Consider the following 18,511-nt stretch of genomic DNA (forward strand, 5'->3'; position numbering starts at 1 on the left):
GGTCTGGATGCTGTTCAGCCAAATGACTATTTCAATATTAGTCTAAATACTAGAACTCGTGGCCATAAGTGGAAATTAGCGGGAGAACATTTTAAAACAAATTTGAGGAAGCACTTCTTTACACAACGTGTAGTTAGAGTATGGAATAGTCTTCCTGCTAGTGTAGTGGAAGCTAAAACCATGGGTTCCTTTAAATCAGAGCTAGATAAGATTTTAACAACTCTGAGCTATTAGTTAAGTTCTCCCCAAACGAGCTTGATGGGCCGAATGGCCTCCTCTCGTTTGTAAATTTCTTATGTTCTTATGTTCTTATTTCGGGTTGCCTCCACAGCGAGTTGGCAGGTTCAGATTGTTTCAACCGAGAGGCGTGTGGCTGTGGTGAATCGCTGAAAGACTTGTACAGGATGCAGGGGCCACAGAGCTGAAGCTGGAAACGAGGGACGGCACACTGACCAGCCGCCCCTCAGTGCTCGACACTGTCCCCATGACGGGATGTGACTCAGTCTTTGTTGTGTGGTGTTCTCTAGGAGAATATACTGTATGCAATAGGGAAAGAAACATACAGCCAGCAGTGACTGGCAGGCAGAGCCCGTTCTAGGGCCTAAGGGGCCCCTAGGCGAAAAACTGTATGGGGCCCTCCACCTCCCCCTTCCCCGGCATGGTAACATTTATTAGCTTTATTTTACTCTGAAGTGTAAATTAATATCAACAAAGATAATTTAATACACACATGACCTTAATTACGTAATTTTCACTTTCGTGAAAAACAGAATACACAAATAAAGCAGATTTGTCATTGCGATGTGCTATGTAATTGGCCGCCCTCGGGAGCCCCCTCCCAGCTCGGGGCCCCAGGCCATTGCCTGCCCTGCCTGTCTTGTCACTGTGCCTCTGCTTGCAGTGTCAGTGGAGAAGCCAGGCGCTGATGAAGAGTGGAGGTTTGGGAGGGGCAGGGCTTGCTGGTTTGCACCTTGGCACTTTGCTGCTCCCTAATCATTAGTACAGATCCACTGTCCCCAGAGTTCCACCCAAACACGATTAAAGCTTTTCGCACAGTCCGGCCTATTTACACGCCCAATCTCTGACAGCAGGCAGCTCTGCCAGCCTCCTCTTCTAGGAGTCTGTGCCGTCTGTCAGCTGCCCCACTGATCTTCTCGATCTGGAACAGCATGCTGCATCAGTGACGGTCACATGGGTGTGGCTCCCTGCTCTAGCCGAGGCCCAGTGACTGAGCTGAATTGCTCAGGTGATAGAGCAAAGATTTAAGCTTCAGCACATGGAAAGTAGCTTCAGGTGAACCTGAGCTTGGTCCTTTGATCCCCTGGTGGAAGAGCTCAGGCATCAACTCGGGTAAAACCATACTGTTGCAGACCACTGTCCTACATGCACTGCCTGGTCAAAAAAAAAGTTGCCATTTGAATTTAAATCAGCAAATACTTAAAAGACAATGACTGGATCATTATTACAGCTCAGCAACGTTATGCAGCAATAAAGTGAAGTAAGCTGAATACCTGAATCTACTGAATGGCCGGGTTACACCTCCATCCATCATCAGTGGGTTTTTCTCTTCACTGTTGGCCTGGGCATATTCCAGGACAAGAATGCCAAGATTCATTGGGTTCGAATTGTCAAAGAGTGGTTCAGGGAGCATGAGGAGTCATTTTCACGCATGACCACAGAGTTGTGACCTTAACCCCATTGAAGGTCTCTGGGTATGTGATAAAGGAGGCTTTATGAAGTGGTTCAACTCACTTGTCAATACAGGATCTCAGTGATAAATAAATGCAAATCTGGATTAAAATAAAGGGTGAGATGTTGCATAAGGTTGTGGAAACAATTCCATGACAAATATGCGCCATAATCAAAGCTGAAGGCGGTCCAACAAAAAATTTAAATGTCAACTTTCTTTTTGGCCAGGCAGTGTATATGGTTGTTTTTCTTTCGTCTGATTTCTCGCCGCGCTCTGAATCGTCTTCGTTGTACCCCCTCTTCCCCCTCTCTCCCTCAGAGCACCCCTCCCTGGGCCGGCATGCTCACACACGGCGTGAAGCTGAGGCCCGTCCCCATACAGAGCCTGTCGGAGGTGGAGCGAGCGCGGCTTCAGGAAGTGGCTTGTGCACACCTGGAGGAGAGGGAGCTGGACTTCAAGATCAGCATCCCTCGAGGTGTGTCAGTGTGGCTCGCCAATCACACTCACCCTGCCTGTCACACTTATCACATTCACCCTGTCTGTCACACTCACTCTACCCATCTCAACCCACCCTGTCTGTCACACTCACTCTACCCATCTCAACCCACCCTGTCTGTCACACTCACCCTGCCTGTCACACTTATCACAATCACCCTGTCTGTCACACTCACTCTACCCATCTCAACCCACCCTGTCTGTCACACTCACCCTACCTGTCACACTTATCACAATCACCCTGTCTGTCACACTCACTCTACCCATCTCAACCCACCCTGTCTGTCACACTCACTCTACCCATCTCAACCCACCCTGTCTGTCACACTCACTCTACCCATCTCAACCCACCCTGTCTGTCACACTCACCCTACCTGTCACACTTATCACAATCACCCTGTCTGTCACACTCACTCTACCCATCTCAACCCACCCTGTCTGTCACACTCACTCTACCCATCTCAACCCACCCTGTCTGTCACACTCACTCTACCCATCTCAACCCACCCTGTCTGTCACACTCACCCTGCCTGTCACACTTATCACAATCACCCTGTCTGTCACACTCACTCTACCCATCTCAACCCACCCTGTCTGTCACACTCACCCTACCTGTCATACTTATCACAATCACCCTGTCTGTCACACTCACTCTACCCATCTCAACCCACCCTGTCTGTCACACTCACTCTACCCATCTCAACCCACCCTGTCTGTCACACTCACTCTACCCATCTCAACCCACCCTGTCTGTCACACTCACCCTACCTGTCAGGCTTATCTTACCTGTTACCATCAGCTTATCTGTCAGATTCACCCTAGTTTAACCCTAACCCTAACTTTCACTCTCACCTTACCTCTCACGCTCAGCCTATTTGTCAGAATGAATTTCATCTTAGTATCTGAAAGAACGTTCCGGTTTAAAGTTGCAGGACAGCAGGTCTGACTGTGTCTCCTTCTCATTCATCATCACTGTTCTTCTATTTTTACACATCCCACACATCCCTTCATCAATACTCTCCTCCATCATATACACATCTTTCATAAAAAAAATCTCCAGGTTTGAAAGGTATTGATGTCGAGTTGGGCTGAAAATTGAATGCACCATAAATAATAATTTACATCATAATGACTTTACTGCATGATCAGCCTGGTATTAAAAGCTTCACGTCTGTGAAAATTTAAAGACTGCTTCATGTCCCCCTAATCCAGGGGTAGGCAACCTGCTCCTGGAGTGCTGGTATCTAGCAGGTTTTCCATCCTACCTGGTGAGTTACTATCTGGCTGAGATGGTCCATGAGAATCCAGCTAGGAAAACCTGTTGGATACTAGTACTCCAGGATCAGGGTTGCCTCTGCCTGCCCTAAATGAAGGATCCATCAGCACAGCTTACTGGGACCAAAAGAGACGAGATCTAACTGGGCTTCAAATGTGTAATGGATGGGTCCACTTCACTGCATGGGGATATTTACATTAACAGCAACATCTGATGCATGAATCAGAATAATAGACCATGACGGTCATTCTGCCTTCACATCCTTACCACTTTTAGAGCAATGTTCCTTTCTTGAGATTTTTATTTTCATTTTGAGTTCATCCTCAGAAGGAAACCCACAGAGAGCGCTGCAGGCTCGTGGGAGTTACTTGCACAAAAATGTTCTGAGGGCAAAATGAAAAATGATTGGTTCTGAGAGATAACCATTCAGATTGAAGAGGAAGTGGGACCAATAAATCTGATTGGTTGGTCCTGCATCCTCTACAATCTGATTGGTTATCTCTCAGAACTAATAATTTTTCATTCTGCCCTCAGAACATTTTTGTGCAAGTAAAACTCCCACAAGCCTGCAGTGCTCTCTGTGGGTCTCCTTTCGAGGTCAAACTCACAATTGACAAACTCTAGTTACTTGGACCCACCTCCTCTACAAATTGATTTTTATCTCTGAATCAGTCATTCTGTTCAGCCCTCAGAAGGTTTTTATGTAAGTAAAACTCCCATAAGCCTATGGCAAGCTCGCTGGCATGTTGATTTATTCTCTGTTGCTAAGTTTTCCTTTACGTTTTCCCTCAGGACGTCATAATTCATTACAGCAGTGTTTCTCAAATCGGTCCTCAGGGAGCTGGGAGGGAGCAAAAACTTGGACCATATGGGGTTGGGAAACAGTGCCTTAAAGTAGCAGCTGTTCCTCCTTCCCCTTAGTCACCAGCCCATATGCTAAGCTACGCTGGCAGGTTAGCTGACGTGTAACGCTAGCTACTGTGCTGCTCATGGAAACTAGCTTTTCATTTCCTGCTGTCGTGAGAATTTGACCTGGCCCAGCTCTTCCATATGGATCTTTGGGTGTTTTTAGAAACACCAGTGTGAACGTAGCAGAACTTTGGATAGACAGCAGAGAAGAATCCTTATGGAATATGAAAAGCCCTTTTTGAAGTCCACAGGGGTTAAAACAGAAGCAAACAGTTTGTTAGGTCATGGGCGGTAACTCATGTTTAAGAGGGATGAGCACAAGAAAGGTCTCAATTGTTTGTCTGAAAGCCGTGGTGATTCAGTTTGAAACACAGGAACGAATCCCTATGGATTACAATGTAAAGAACAGATGTTAATTGCATCCAGTCTGAATTATTCTCATACTCTAGTGAAAACAATTAGTGTGGATGATAGTAAATCTAAAATATTTGCATTTCAAACATGATGTTATTTACTGAGCAGCAGCTTAGCGATTAGCACTAGGGCCTCATACAGTTAGGGTTGCATGTTTGACCCTAACCCTCTGCTCTGAAGTGATCATGTTTGGTAACATTTTACATCAGTGTTTCCCAGTCTGGGCCTTGGGAACCCACAGACTGTCCGACAGGGAGCTGGGAGGGAGCAAAAACGTGGACCGTTTGGGGGTCCCTGAAGACCAGTTTGGGAAACACTGCTTTACATTAACTGCACCTTTATAAGCCGCAGGTAAGTATACTGTACCATCCTAACATACCTTAACAGACATTATAATTGTATTATATTATATTCAGGGATTGACATAACTGGTACGCAAGTACGCATTCACCTTTAAAAACGATACGTGCGGCAATCGATTGTTGTAACAGCGCAAATGCGTACTTATTTTATGTGCATTTGCGCTGCTATGACAAGAAACCTGTATACCACAAATAAAGTAGAGTTAGCATATACAGATTAAAATGCATTATATTTTGTTTTCATATCAGCACAAATGCACATACAATAAATACGCATTTACACTGTTACCGCAATCGATTGTCGCACGTGTCGTTTTTAAAGGTGAATGCGTACTTGCGTACCATTTATATCCATCCCTGCTTATAATGTTTGTTATTAATGTGTATTAAAGCTGCTAAGGCATGTTAAGATGTTAAGTTATACTAACATGTTGCTTATGGATGTTCTATAAATGGATTATGAAGGTGCAGTGGATGTACTATACATGCTTTATGAATGCATTATGAAGGTGCACTGAATGTACTATACATGCTTTATGGATGCATTATGAAGGTGCACTGAATGTACTATACATGCTTTATGAATGCATTATGAAGGTGCAGTGGATGTACTATACATGCTTTATGAATGCATTATGAAGGTGCTGTTAATGTAAAGCATTACTTGATGTTTTCTTCATATTCGTGTGAGTTTCTTCCTCCCGCCCGGCACATATGTGTGTGATTCTGAGTTCGAATGTGTGTTGGAGTATGTGCAGATCTGTATTGGGTCCATCAGATGTACAGAAAATGGTTGGATGGATCATATATATTGATTTATGCTATATTTTTGGTGATCAGTGGCCATTGTTGACACAGTTGTGCACACAGTGCACAACAACAAAATGTGTCCTCTGCATTTAACCCTTATGTGACATTGTGACGTAGCAGAGGGCAGCTAATTCAGCGCCTGGGGAGCAGTGCTTATAAGTGCGCTTCCCTAACCTTTAAGCCACCAATGTCCACTATATGTTATCGTACTAATTAAAATAATGAATTGGCTGCATGATTGGCTGCTAAGGTAAATTCAAGAGACATGCCTGGCACTGATATCATTCTCTTCTCTCCAGCAGTTCGCAAGAGGACAAAATATCTGCGCAGGAGGTTTGATTCCTTCTCCAAAGAGAGAAAGGATAGAGGTAAGTCCAAGATGCACTGTGGATTCACCCCAACTCCTGTACTGTAATGGACCTGCACCCTCGGAAATGCATCAGAGGAAGTGCCGCACTACACTAATTAACCTGCTGGAAGGTGCGATTTAACAGAAAGAAATGTAGGATATTTTTATATGGATATTTTATATATATAGCTTTTCTGATAGTAAGTTCTAGCTCATGCCGTTCAGTGGGTTGGCTCCTTGTCCTGGGTTGTTCCCCCAAACCTGGAGTGATTGTAGGATTTGACCATTTGCGGGGCTCAGCACCCCCTCTCCCCCCCCCAAATAGAGTTTAGAACCGCTTGTGCTCCAAATCACAGTGATCACACAGATGGAGTGTCCCAGTTGTGCCAAATCTGTTTCAATTGGGCTGGTTCATCCTGGAAACTGAAATGATTTCAGTCACACGTGCCACGTGTCACACGTGCGTGGGGGAGCCCATCACATTCAGGCTAATTCAGTCCCTCTCCCCTCACCTGCACCTGACTGATGGCTCCACACCCCCTATCATTTTGGTCCAGTGGCTGATGATTCTGGACTAGTCGTCTATAGCATGAGCACTGCTGTTCCCATGATGTTCGTAGGATAAATCAGAGAGCATGCTATGCTACTTCAGCTTCTAATCACAGAGGTTCCCTCCTCAGGCTGGGCAGCAGCCTTGTTGGTCACAGGCTTACGTTGTTTGTGCTTTAAGAGGCTTAGGAGGTCATGCCTGAAGGTGCCTAATTGGATTCCCTTCCTGACCTCTTCCCTAGTCAAGTATCTAATAGTAACATGGGATTAAATGCTAACACATGGACATTAGACTGTGTGACCCTGCAGAAGAGCTCAGGTACCCAGACTTTTCAAGGGTTTTTCTAATGAGTCAAATGCTTCAAACATAAAAGGGAGTTAAAAGCGGTTAAGAGATGTTCAGGGCTTTGAAGTTGTATGGATTCTGCCATCTCTGGAGATTGTGGTATGGTGTTCAAGTCTAAGAATCAACATTCAAGTTATTGGTGCATTGGAATGTGTACGCAGTTACAAAAGTATAAAGTGCAAAACAATACAGACAACGCAAATCAACACAGATGGTGCATAACAATACAGACAATGCAAACAAAATAGACAATGCAAAACAATACAGATGGTGGATAATAATACAGACAATGCAAAACAACACAGGCAATGCAAATCAACACAGACAATGCAAAACAATAGAGATTGTTTTTAACAATACAAATGGTGCATAACAATACAAATACTATGCAGCTGTATATATAAATGGTACATGCCATGAATATCACTATTAGGGGAAGGGTGGATGTTGGAAATCTCTCTCCTCTGTTATTATCTGGCTTTTTCTTTCTATAATTTAATTTTAATTTGTCTTCCCTTTTCTGTTTGTGAATTATACTGTATAAATGATTCAGGAGTGTATCACACACACCCATGTAAAGCACCTTGGGACAACTCTGTTGTGAAAGGCGCTATATAAAATTGAATTGAATTGAATTGATGAGTTGAGTTTATTCAGTTGTTTAATTGTCACTTGACCAAAACTAGTGGAATTTGTTTTCGGTACAGGACATTATATTACTCTACGTACATTACATAAACTGAATTTGAATTGAATTGAATTTGTTCCTGTATGTGGGATGTCCCCTGCAGAGGCGGCCCCCAAGGCCTTCGGGATCCCCCTGGCCCAGGTCATAGCCAACGACCGGGCTCACAAGAGGCGGCAGGACGCGCTGAAGGAGAGCCAGCGAGACTCTCTGGAGCTGGAGGCCAGCGTGCTGCACTTCCAGGCTGAGAAGCAGAAGCAGCCTGGCTCCGACAGAGCCTGGTGTGGCCCGGCTCCCTCTCGCGCCGTGCCCCTGTCCGCAGGGACCCGCAGCAAGCCACCCTCACTCCCCAAGCAGGACAACAGCTGCAGGACACACCGCAGGGTAGGCTCCCCGCCCAGATACACCGCGCCAACCAGGCACGCATCTAAGGGGGGGCGAGGGCCCCCTAGCAAATACATGACCATCCTAGTTGTCCCCACTCACAAAATTTTTTTTTACTAAATCTGTAGCTTTAAATTTTTTAAAATCGGAGGCTGGTCATGCTTAGCCGGATAACTTGTCGGATTTAAGGTTGCCTGGTCTAATTGTAAGTGAAAGAAGATAAAGTCCATTGAAACTACAGTTCCTTAAATCTGAAAAGTTATCCAGCTAAGCAAGAAATCCAACTTTGTTATACAAACCCCAGAGCTGCACAACCTGTTGCTCAGTCCATTAATGGATAAATTAATTAATGCTCACTGGCGGTACTCCACTGCTCCAAGGACGGGCCGGCGGTACTCTGCTGCTTCCCCAACCATGCTGAAACTCCATCCTCTCCCTGCTCCAGGGCGGCCTCTCCGTGGACTCCATCTCAGACTTGGTGGAGAGCCAATCCCGACTGCTGGAGGCTCTGCAGCTGTCGCACCCCTACGAGCTGGACGGCAAGAGGGCCGCAGACCACGCCCAGGCCAGGCTCAGCCTCAACCCCATTTACCGGCAGGTGCCACACCTGCTGGAGCTGTGCTGCAGGCACATCGAGACCCACGGTCAGTGTGCGGCAGCCCGGGCCTCTCAGTGGGCCGTGATAGCGCCTAACCACAGCATAGCATTGTTAAACATATGGCAATCTCTGATATTTTTATTAACTTTTTATACTGCATATGGACTAGTGGAGAAAACATATTTTCTTCTGTTAGACGAGAAACAAGGAGGTGATATGTGGCTCTGTCAGTTAGGACTCTACGATCAGAAGGTTGCTGGTTCAAATCTCATCGCTGGCAGAATTATGTCACCTTTGGGCCCTTTAGCAAGGTCCTTACCCCCCAGTTGCTGTGTGGGTGCTGAGCGTTGTCTGATCCCACCGTCTGATGCCACAGAGACTGTGATGGAGTGTGTGAAAACGCCACAGAGATGAATCACTGTTACTATATGATTATAATGGTATCTCCTTGCAGGGCTGCACACGGTGGGCATTTTCCGTGTAGGAAGCTCAAGGAAGAGAGTGCGGCAGGTGAGCTTCCTATCGCACTTTATGGCTCCGTGCCGTTGCTGAACTCTGAACGGTGTCACACCCGCCCCTGCCGTACGCGCTGCCGTCCCTGTTCACCCGCCCCTGCCGCACGCGCTGCCGTCCCTGTTCACCCGCTCCTGCCGTACGCGCTGCCGTCCCTGTTCACCCGCCCCTGCCGTACGCGCTGCCGTCCCTGTTCACCCGTTCCTGCCGTACGCGCTGCCGTCCCTGTTCACCCGCCCCTGCCGTACGCGCTGCCGTCCCTGTTCACCCGCTCCTGCCGTACGCGCTGCCGTCCCTGTTCACCCGCTCCTGCCGTACGCGCTGCCGTCCCTGTTCACCCGTTCCTGCCGTACGCGCTGCCGTCCCTGTTCACCCGCCCCTGCCGTACGCGCTGCCGTCCCTGTTCACCCGCCCCTGCCGTACGCGCTGCCGTTCCTGTTCACCCGCGTGTGTACGGTGTGTGATGTCATTGTAAATAGCTCCACACTGGACAATGACCCGTGTGTGTGTGTGTGTGTGTGTGTGCTCGCTCCAGCTTCGTGAGGACTTTGATCGAGGTGCAGACATGGTCCTGGATGAGGAGCACAGCGTACACGACGTCGCTGCCCTGCTGAAGGAGTTCCTGAGGGACATGCTGGACCCCCTACTGCCCCCGGAGCTCTACCCCGCCTTTCTCCATGCTAACAGTACGGCCGCCCTTCTTAGCCTTCGCACTCTCACTGCAATTCAGGTGATTCACTCACCGCTGGTAAATCACACAGGCAGCTGGAAGCGACCATGTAGATTAACAGTCCTGATCTGGCTTTGAGCCGTTAGCTTCATGCTAACCTGTGCTAATCCACAGGGGCGCTTTAATGCCCAGGGGCCTCCAGTAAACAGGGACCTAGACTAACCTAATTTAATACAATTTTAGGCATAAAATTGAAGACATAGAGTGGTCACCCGTCCTATATTGTACAGGATTGTTCCGTATTATAAAATAACACACTTACCAAATCCCCTCCCCCCCCCATACAAAATAGCAAGGGGCCCACTGACCCTGTTCTTTTCTGCTTTATTCTGTTCCATTCTGTTCTTCTCTGCTCTCCTCTTCATATACTCCATTTTACCAACATTACATTGTCTCTGCTCAATACACTCAGACAGTAAGCTAGAGGTCACAGTGGCTAATGTGTCTCTGCTAACCCATACACCATACAATGCTAACTGTTTCATAATATTGTTGTTATTGAACATGCCTGAAAGGCTGGCTGCCCACGGTTCCCCTGACCCGACCCCTACAGCCCTGAAGGGTGTGGAGCAGGTCCTCTATCTGCAGCTGATAAGCGCCCCCTGCAGGCTGCCCACGGTTCCCCTGACCTTCCCCTCTCTCTGACCCCTACAGCCCTGAAGGGTGTGGAGCAGGTCCTCTATCTGAAGTTGCTACTCTTCCTGCTTCCGCCGGCCAACTGCGACACGCTGCTGCGGCTGCTGACCCTGCTGCACACCGTGCATGAGCACGCCCAGGACGGCACCCGCCCCGGCACGCAGCAGGTCGCACCGCACACCCGCGTGGATGGATTTCAGGATGGATGGATGCATGTGTGAGCAGATGGATGGAAAGACGGATGAATGCATGCATGGAGACAAATTCCATGATTTCCCAGGAAGCTTTTGGTGTGATTTTCCAGATAAACCTTTAGAGGATTGACCTGTGGATCGAATGATTTTGTTAAATTTTAAATCTTTGTGATTTTCAATGACATTAAATCAAATTTTTTATTTATCTATTCCAAAAAGTATTTAATTCTAGTTAGGAACAAGGGCAAAAGGATAAGGGCAGTGTGTGGTAAATTGAGTTAGAACACTGTACCTGTAATCGAAATCCTGTGGTCGGCACTTTACGCTTGGGCCCCTGAGCGAGGGCCCTAGCCCTCATTACTCCTGACACTTGTTGACTCCGTTTTCTCAAAATGTATGTTGCTTGGATAAAAAACATCTTATCCAAAATAAATGAAATAAATCAAAGGGAGCATATTGTGCTCAAGCTGTTATGTCACTGTATTTGGATCATGAACCAGGCTCCTCATTGCGCTTCCTTCATGCCAGTCTTGTGGCACCAGCCTTCATAACCCATCCTGTCTATGTGACAGGTCCCCGGCAACAAGATGACAGCAGCCAACTTGGCCGTCATATTTGGGCCCAACCTGCTGCAGAAGGAGAGGGGTTCTGAGAAGGACCCGGGTCCACAGGTCGCGGGCATAGAGGACAGCACCGCCATCATCTCTGTCACTCTGCAGCTCATCCAGAACCACAAGCACCTGTTCATGGTGAGTCACCAGGAGAGGCGCTGTACTGTATGCCTGTCGTCCAGGCGGGACGGTGAGCTCCCGTGCAAATGATCACAGGAGCCGACAGGAACCGACAGGAGCCGATCCTCAGACGGTCTTGCTTGGCGCTAGCCTTTAGCCTTTAGCCTTTAGCCTTTTGCCATCAGCTTGGTGTGTATCCAGCTTAAGTATAACACACACATGTAAATGATTTAAATTTCATATTTATTTATTGCATTCATTATTTATATTTGAGATTGGATTTCTGTAATTTTATGAAAGATGTACTAAATATGTTTATTAAAGCTGATACACTTTCAATTTTAATTCTTAAGTATTATCAAGGGATTGTTAAGGGAAACATTTTATGTGTGTCCAAGCTTCAAACATTTCCCGTTTATTTGGTAATATGTTAAAGAGAGAACGAACAAAAAGTATTTTACATTGATCAAGGACTTTTTTTGATTAGAAGAAACAACAGGAACTTGATAAAATCCTTTTTAAAAAGCAGAACCTCTTCATCTCTGCAGTCCCTTCTACCTTGTTTGAATCATGCTGTTCTTTAACGGCAGTGGTGGAATGTAACAAAGTATTAAGTACATTTTTACGTATCTGTACTTTACTTAAGTATTATTAAAAATAATAATGCATACTTTTTATTTTACTCCATTACATTTTGCGGCAATTATCTGTACTTTCTACTCCACTACATTTCTATAATTTATGCCGTTAGTCGTTACAATTTCCTCAAAATCTTGCATGAAAAAATAGTTAGCCTATCGCGTTCTGTCGTTGTTTGCCATTTCCTACCAATCAGGTGGCTTTATTAGCTCCAGTGATGGCAGAGCGCGCGCCAGTTAGCAGCACGAGCTGGTAGACTGGCTTGATTTCAAGAAGACGAGACAACATGGACCCATTCAACATGGTTTATCTTAATGGTATATTAGTGGGTAATACCTAGTAGATAACTTGTCATCCACATAATTCTAAGTTATGGTACACACAGTATTGCAGAGTGCACGCACAATAAGCACACCAAACCTTCCAATACACATATACTGTATAGTTGCTTGTAATAATTATGAGCAATGACATCGTTAGAGGCGTAAGTCAGTATATCTACTATTCTTTTACAAAATGGCACACCCGAGACGTTGAGACAAACCATTGTGTGAGTACTTTTACTTAAAAAACACTTTAAAGTAAATTTAAAAGTACTTAGTACTTTCACTTAAGTAAGATTGTTGATGTAGCACTTCTACTTTTACTTGAGTACATATTTTGCAGGATATTTGTACTTTTACTTAAGTACTAAGCTTCAGTACTTCCTCCACCACTGATTAACAGTTAAGTCGAGGCTAATTAATTAAGTGTTGAATGAGAACAGAAGCCAGCTTGCATTGTAGCCTTCCAGGACCAGGATTAAGGAAACTGCTCCAATTCCTTTATGTCCTCAGTCACCTGGTGAACTCATGCGTGATCTAAATTTTCATTGTAGATCATAGCTAATCATTCTTGATTCATCTGCACATCAAAGAATCTTGCAAATTCAGATGAAATTAAAAACAGTGTTAAGTGCTAACAAAACCTTTGTTTAGAGACTATGTAATGCTACCATGGTAACCCTCAGATCTCCCAGGAAATGGGTTGAATTCCTGGCCTGGTTCTAAATGTGGGGTATTTTGAATATTCTGCCTCATAGTCAAGATGTAGGCCACTCGATCACTTGCTTTGATCAATTAAGGGAAAGGATTTGGTATTCAGAATAGTTAAAAAAGTTAAAACGTAGCAGACATATGCTTAATTGAAAGCTAAATATTAGGAGTGTATAAAACTTTAAAGGAGTGTATGAAGTCGCACATTGTAGACAAGTATTTCTCAAACTGGTCCTCGGGGACCCCGAAGTGGTCCATGTTAGCTGGGAGGGAGCAAAAGCGAGAACCATCTGTGAGTTCCCAAGGACCAGAACCATCTGTGAGTTCCCAAGGACCAGAACCATCTGTGAGTTCCCAAAGACCAGACTGAGAAACTGTTGTAGACAATGCAACCACTGTAAAGGGACAAGTGTGCAGTTTAAACACAATGAACAGAGACCATATGACATGCTGAAATCCATCCATGTTCCATAACTGCCCATCCAGTATGGGATCGCAGAGATCCAGGAGTCTATCTCCGGAAGAACAGGACATGAAGGCTGCCCCAGGGCACAAACATGCATACTAAGGACATTTCAGGGACACACCTATCTGCAGGGAAACGGGGCAGCCAGAGAAAGTGCACACAAACAGGAAGTACACACGAGGCGAGGGTCTGAACCCCAGACCAGAGGGGAGAGGTTAGGCCATGTCGTCCCCTTAATAGAATAAATAAGCAGGTTTACATGTTATTTACACTGCAGGTTTTCGAGAAATCATTTAAGATGATGGAGAAATTATTCCAAATGAAGATTGTCCAAGTTACGGACGACGTCGTCACACAGACTGCCATAAAGCCTATTACATAAAAAATTCAGGTTACATACAGTTCGAGGTACAGTATGTATGTAGTTACTTTTATTATTACTGTATAATTATCATTATTCCAACTTACCTACAAATTTGACTTAAAGACAGACTTAGGCGACAGATCTCATTCGTAACCCGGGGACTCTGTATAGCGATTACATTGTAATTTACTCAGTCTGCTAATTAGTGTACAATTCATTCAATGTAGCGAAGATGAATAAAGAGCTAAACTGGAACGAGGAGGCCCTTCTTCAGAAAGGCGTACTGCTAGGGAGACTGCGCTGGTCAGGAGAGGGAAAACGTAAACAAGGCTGTGGGCAGCGTACGTGGGAGGCCGGCTTCGTGACACGTCTCTTAATGTTTGTTGAGGTACCTGTGGCATTCCAGCAGGAGGTGCTGGTGCGCCTCATACAGACAGACCCAGACATCATCGTCTACCTCCTTCGCAGGAAGCTCAGGTAAGACAGCTTTGCGGTGAGGGCTGATGCATGCCGGCTGCCGTCATAGCGCTTTGGAGATTGGGTCGGTACGGGCACTGATGATCCCGCTTCCGAACAGCACCACTTATCCAGCAACAGATGATGATGCTGGAGGAGGCGGAGTTGCCAGGGATTCGTCGGAGCCCGCGGGGCTGTCCAATGGGAGCCTGTCACCCATGGATCCAACTGTGACCGAGTTCCAGGGTCCCCATGAAGACATCAGCTTGAGCAGCGAGGTCATCTTCAGCGTGCTGAGGCACAGCCAGATACAGAAGTGTGAGTGGCACAGAGACCCGGGGGTCTGCCCGTCTCTCGGGAATGGGGTGGGGGGGGGTTGTGTTTTATCATGATGACATAAGGTGAACATCTCTTAAGGACATTATTGCATTTTCCGTATTCTTCATTTTGTAATTTGTTCCTGGTGTTAATTAGATGCCCCTGATGTCAGACTTGGCAAATCCATGACTCGTATCCGCCAGTTCCACTCCCACCACAACTTGCTCAGCCTGGCCCGACCGTCGTGCCGCTCACTCTCCGATGACAGGGAGGAGGCGGGGTCTGCTATGGCGGGGACTGTCTGCTTCAGCCTGGGGGAGGACCTCGGGGCAACTCAGACCCCAAGCCCAAAGGACCAGCCTGGTATATGGGCAAAGGACAGCAGGCCTGCAGCCGCTACCTTCTGGGACTTATTCACTCGAAAAGCTCCCAGCTCTGAAGCTGCTCTGTGAGCTCATGAGTAATAATGGTGAGCAAAATCAGAGACTGTATGCCAGAATTTCTATGAGGCACAGACATACAGCCACATACATAGAGTCTGCGGTCAGTTTATTAGGTACGCCTGCTTGTTAAACAGCCTGGGCATCCAAACAGCCAATCACATGACCGCAGCTGCAGAACACTCTGGGCATCCAAACAGCCAATCACATGCAAACCAGGGTCAGGGAGTTCATCTACTGCATGGCCGAGCATTAGACTGGCTGAGAATGTAAGAGAATTTAAACCTGGTGTGATTGTCCATACCGGTCGCGGTCCCAGCATCTCAGAAACAGCTGCCCGCCTGGGATTCTCACACATTATGTTCTCTAGAGTTCACAGAGGGGTGGCATGGTGGCACGGTGGTTAGCACTGTGCCTCAGCAAAAAGGTCCTGGGTTCAGTTCCGGGTCCTTCCTGTGCTCCCTGTGCTCACATGGGTTTTCACCGGGGGCTCCGGTTTCTTCCCACGGCCCAGAAGCATGCAGGGCAGGTTGATTGGTCCTGCCTGTGGGTTGGTTCCTGCCTGTGCCCATTGTCCCCAGGATAGGCTCAGGTTGGGATTAAGTGGTTTCAGAAAATGGATGGATTAATTAGTAAACATTATTGGTGATTTCACGTTCATTGAATTTCCACTTTTTTAACTGTATAAAGTACAGCTAGGATTAAGCAGTTTCAGAAAATGGATGGATGGAATTTAGAGAATGGCATGATTAACAAAAGATATCCAGTCAGTGGCAGCTCTGTTGCCAAAAACACCTTATTAATGGGAGAGGGCAGATTCATTAAAGCTAACAGGAAGGCCACAAGTGCAAAAATAACAGCGCAGTATAAATGGTTTTAGGGGCATAAGTGGGCCCTACCTGGTGCTAGCTTGGTGTACCTAACAAAGTGGCCACTGAGTGTATAGACATTAGTAAGGGTAAAGAAAATATGCATCTATGATGATGCATTAGGGCCTCTGAGCCCAGGCCCAGAACATTCATGTAGCATTTCCTTCAGAACCTGTTCTGCTGCAGTGCGCCATTCCCATAGTGTTCTTAGGCTTGTGGAAATGAGCTCTCAATCCCACCCAATTTGTCTAAGGTCTTTGTACAGTTTATTTTTGTAAATTACCATGGCTACATGAGTTTGTGACCTCTAACCATGTCTGAAAACACCCATTCCATTCACATGAAGTCGAGGACAAGAAAAGACCAAAAACACAATAAAGGGCACGGTTTATAATCTGGGACTAGTAAACAAATGGTCATAAATGCATTGTAATACCTGATGGAACCACAAGGGGGAAACATAACACACAAAACTCTGAGGGGACCAAACCTAATATTCACGTTACTTAAGTTAATAGACGTTTACACAGCGTGTGTAAATAAGAGGGTAAAAGCACAAGAAATTTTCTGTTATGTAAAGTGATTGTTTCTGACATGACATGACCTTTCTCTGTACCCTGTGTAATACCTCAATAAACTTGCTATATTCCTGAACCTAATCATATAGGTTAGTGGTTCACTAACTGTGGGTCACGAGATGATATTCTGAATATGCTCAAATAATCTTTATTTGTCAGCGGGCTGCCTAGGATGATGGCTTCTCAGGGGTCCTGGTATAGCAAACAGCTGATTTCACTTTGCCTTGGCGGGGGCACACTGTCACAATGTGGGGGGTTAGCAGGGTGTGACAAAAAAAACATTGCAAAAAATATTGTAAGAATATTTCACAGTGAGCAAAGATTGTTAAAAGAGCTGTCAATTTTTTTTTTCGATTATTCCACAAGCATGAATTTATTATACAATATTAAACAATAAGCCTTCATTCCTTCTTCGCTCATTTCCACATCTACCTTGGCACTAGCTACGGATTGTTTGTGGGGGGGAGGGCACATGGATTTGGGCTAAAAATCACTTTGTAAGGGCGATATTCATCCAGTTTCATGGGGTGGGTTTGTAAATGGCATAATCATTTCCATGGCACCCCGTTCCATCTGTAGTGGAGCTCGCTGTGTTTCAGTCACACCTACTTACAGTACAGCCGGCATCCAGCACGCTGATCCGTCAGCAGCGGCCATGCGATGGGATTGTGGTGCTCGCTGTGTTTCAGTCACACCTACTTACAGTACAGCCGGCATCCAGCACGCTGATCCGTCAGCAGCGGCCATGCGATGGGATTGTGGTGCTCGCTGTGTTTCAGTCACACCTACTTACATACAGCCGGCATCCAGCACGCTGATCCGTCAGCAGCGGCCATGCGATGGGATTGTGGAGCTCGCTGTGTTTCAGTAACACCTACTTACATACAGCCGGCATCCAGCACGCTGATCCGTCAGCAGCGGCCATGCGATGGGATTGTGGTGCTCGCTGTGTTTCAGTCACACCTACTTACAGTACAGCCGGCATCCAGCACGCTGATCCGTCAGCAGCGGCCATGCGATGGGATTGTGGTGCTCGCTGTGTTTCAGTCACACCTACTTACAGTACAGCCGGCATCCAGCACGCTGATCCGTCAGCAGCGGCCATGCGATGGGATTATGGAGCTCGCTGTGTTTCAGTCACACCTACTTACAGTACAGCCGGCATCCAGCACGCTGATCCGTCAGCAGCGGCCATGCGATGGGATTGTGGTGCTCGCTGTGTTTCAGTCACACCTACTTACATACAGCCGGCATCCAGCACGCTGATCCGTCAGCAGCGGCCATGCGATGGGATTGTGGTGCTCGCTGTGTTTCAGTCACACCTTCTTACAGTACAGCCGGCATCCAGCACGCTGATCCGTCAGCAGCGGCCATGCGATGGGATTGTGGTGCTCGCTGTGTTTCAGTCACACCTACTTACAGTACAGCCGGCATCCAGCACGCTGATCTGTCAGCAGCGGCCATGCGATGGGATTGTGGAGCTTGGGGACGTGACACTGAACATCCCCTCTGTGACAGGAAACCCGCCCGATCTGCTATGATCATCATCCTTGACGAAGAGGAAAGTAGATGTGCGTATGTTTGGGGGGCGGAGGGGGCTTAATAACCCTGCTGTTTGGAAGCTTTCAAAATGTCCTACAAGTAAAGCCTGGTTTTATTTGTGGATGAAAAACATT

The 18,511-nt window shown here is 46.5% G+C and overlaps 1 protein-coding gene across 1 annotated transcript in view; it reads left to right on the forward strand.

The window, feature by feature from the left end:
• The window catches only part of LOC111854943 (rho GTPase-activating protein 6-like), a 28,291-nt gene extending 11,113 nt beyond the window's left edge, over positions 1-17,178 (forward strand). Inside the window, exons 2-12 of the mRNA XM_023833450.2 lie at positions 2,009-2,165; positions 6,256-6,324; positions 7,992-8,269; positions 8,715-8,913; positions 9,322-9,377; positions 9,916-10,066; positions 10,765-10,913; positions 11,513-11,689; positions 14,563-14,651; positions 14,752-14,948; positions 15,105-17,178. Coding sequence (XP_023689218.2) covers positions 2,030-2,165; positions 6,256-6,324; positions 7,992-8,269; positions 8,715-8,913; positions 9,322-9,377; positions 9,916-10,066; positions 10,765-10,913; positions 11,513-11,689; positions 14,563-14,651; positions 14,752-14,948; positions 15,105-15,400 — 1,797 coding nt within the window. The 5' untranslated portion in view covers positions 2,009-2,029 and the 3' untranslated portion in view covers positions 15,401-17,178. The remainder of the gene's footprint in view (positions 1-2,008; positions 2,166-6,255; positions 6,325-7,991; positions 8,270-8,714; positions 8,914-9,321; positions 9,378-9,915; positions 10,067-10,764; positions 10,914-11,512; positions 11,690-14,562; positions 14,652-14,751; positions 14,949-15,104) is intronic.
• Positions 17,179-18,511: the final 1,333 nt, after the last annotated feature.

The sequence above is a fragment of the Paramormyrops kingsleyae genome, chromosome 24 (assembly GCF_048594095.1).
Source record: "Paramormyrops kingsleyae isolate MSU_618 chromosome 24, PKINGS_0.4, whole genome shotgun sequence".
NCBI lineage: Eukaryota > Metazoa > Chordata > Actinopteri > Osteoglossiformes > Mormyridae > Paramormyrops > Paramormyrops kingsleyae.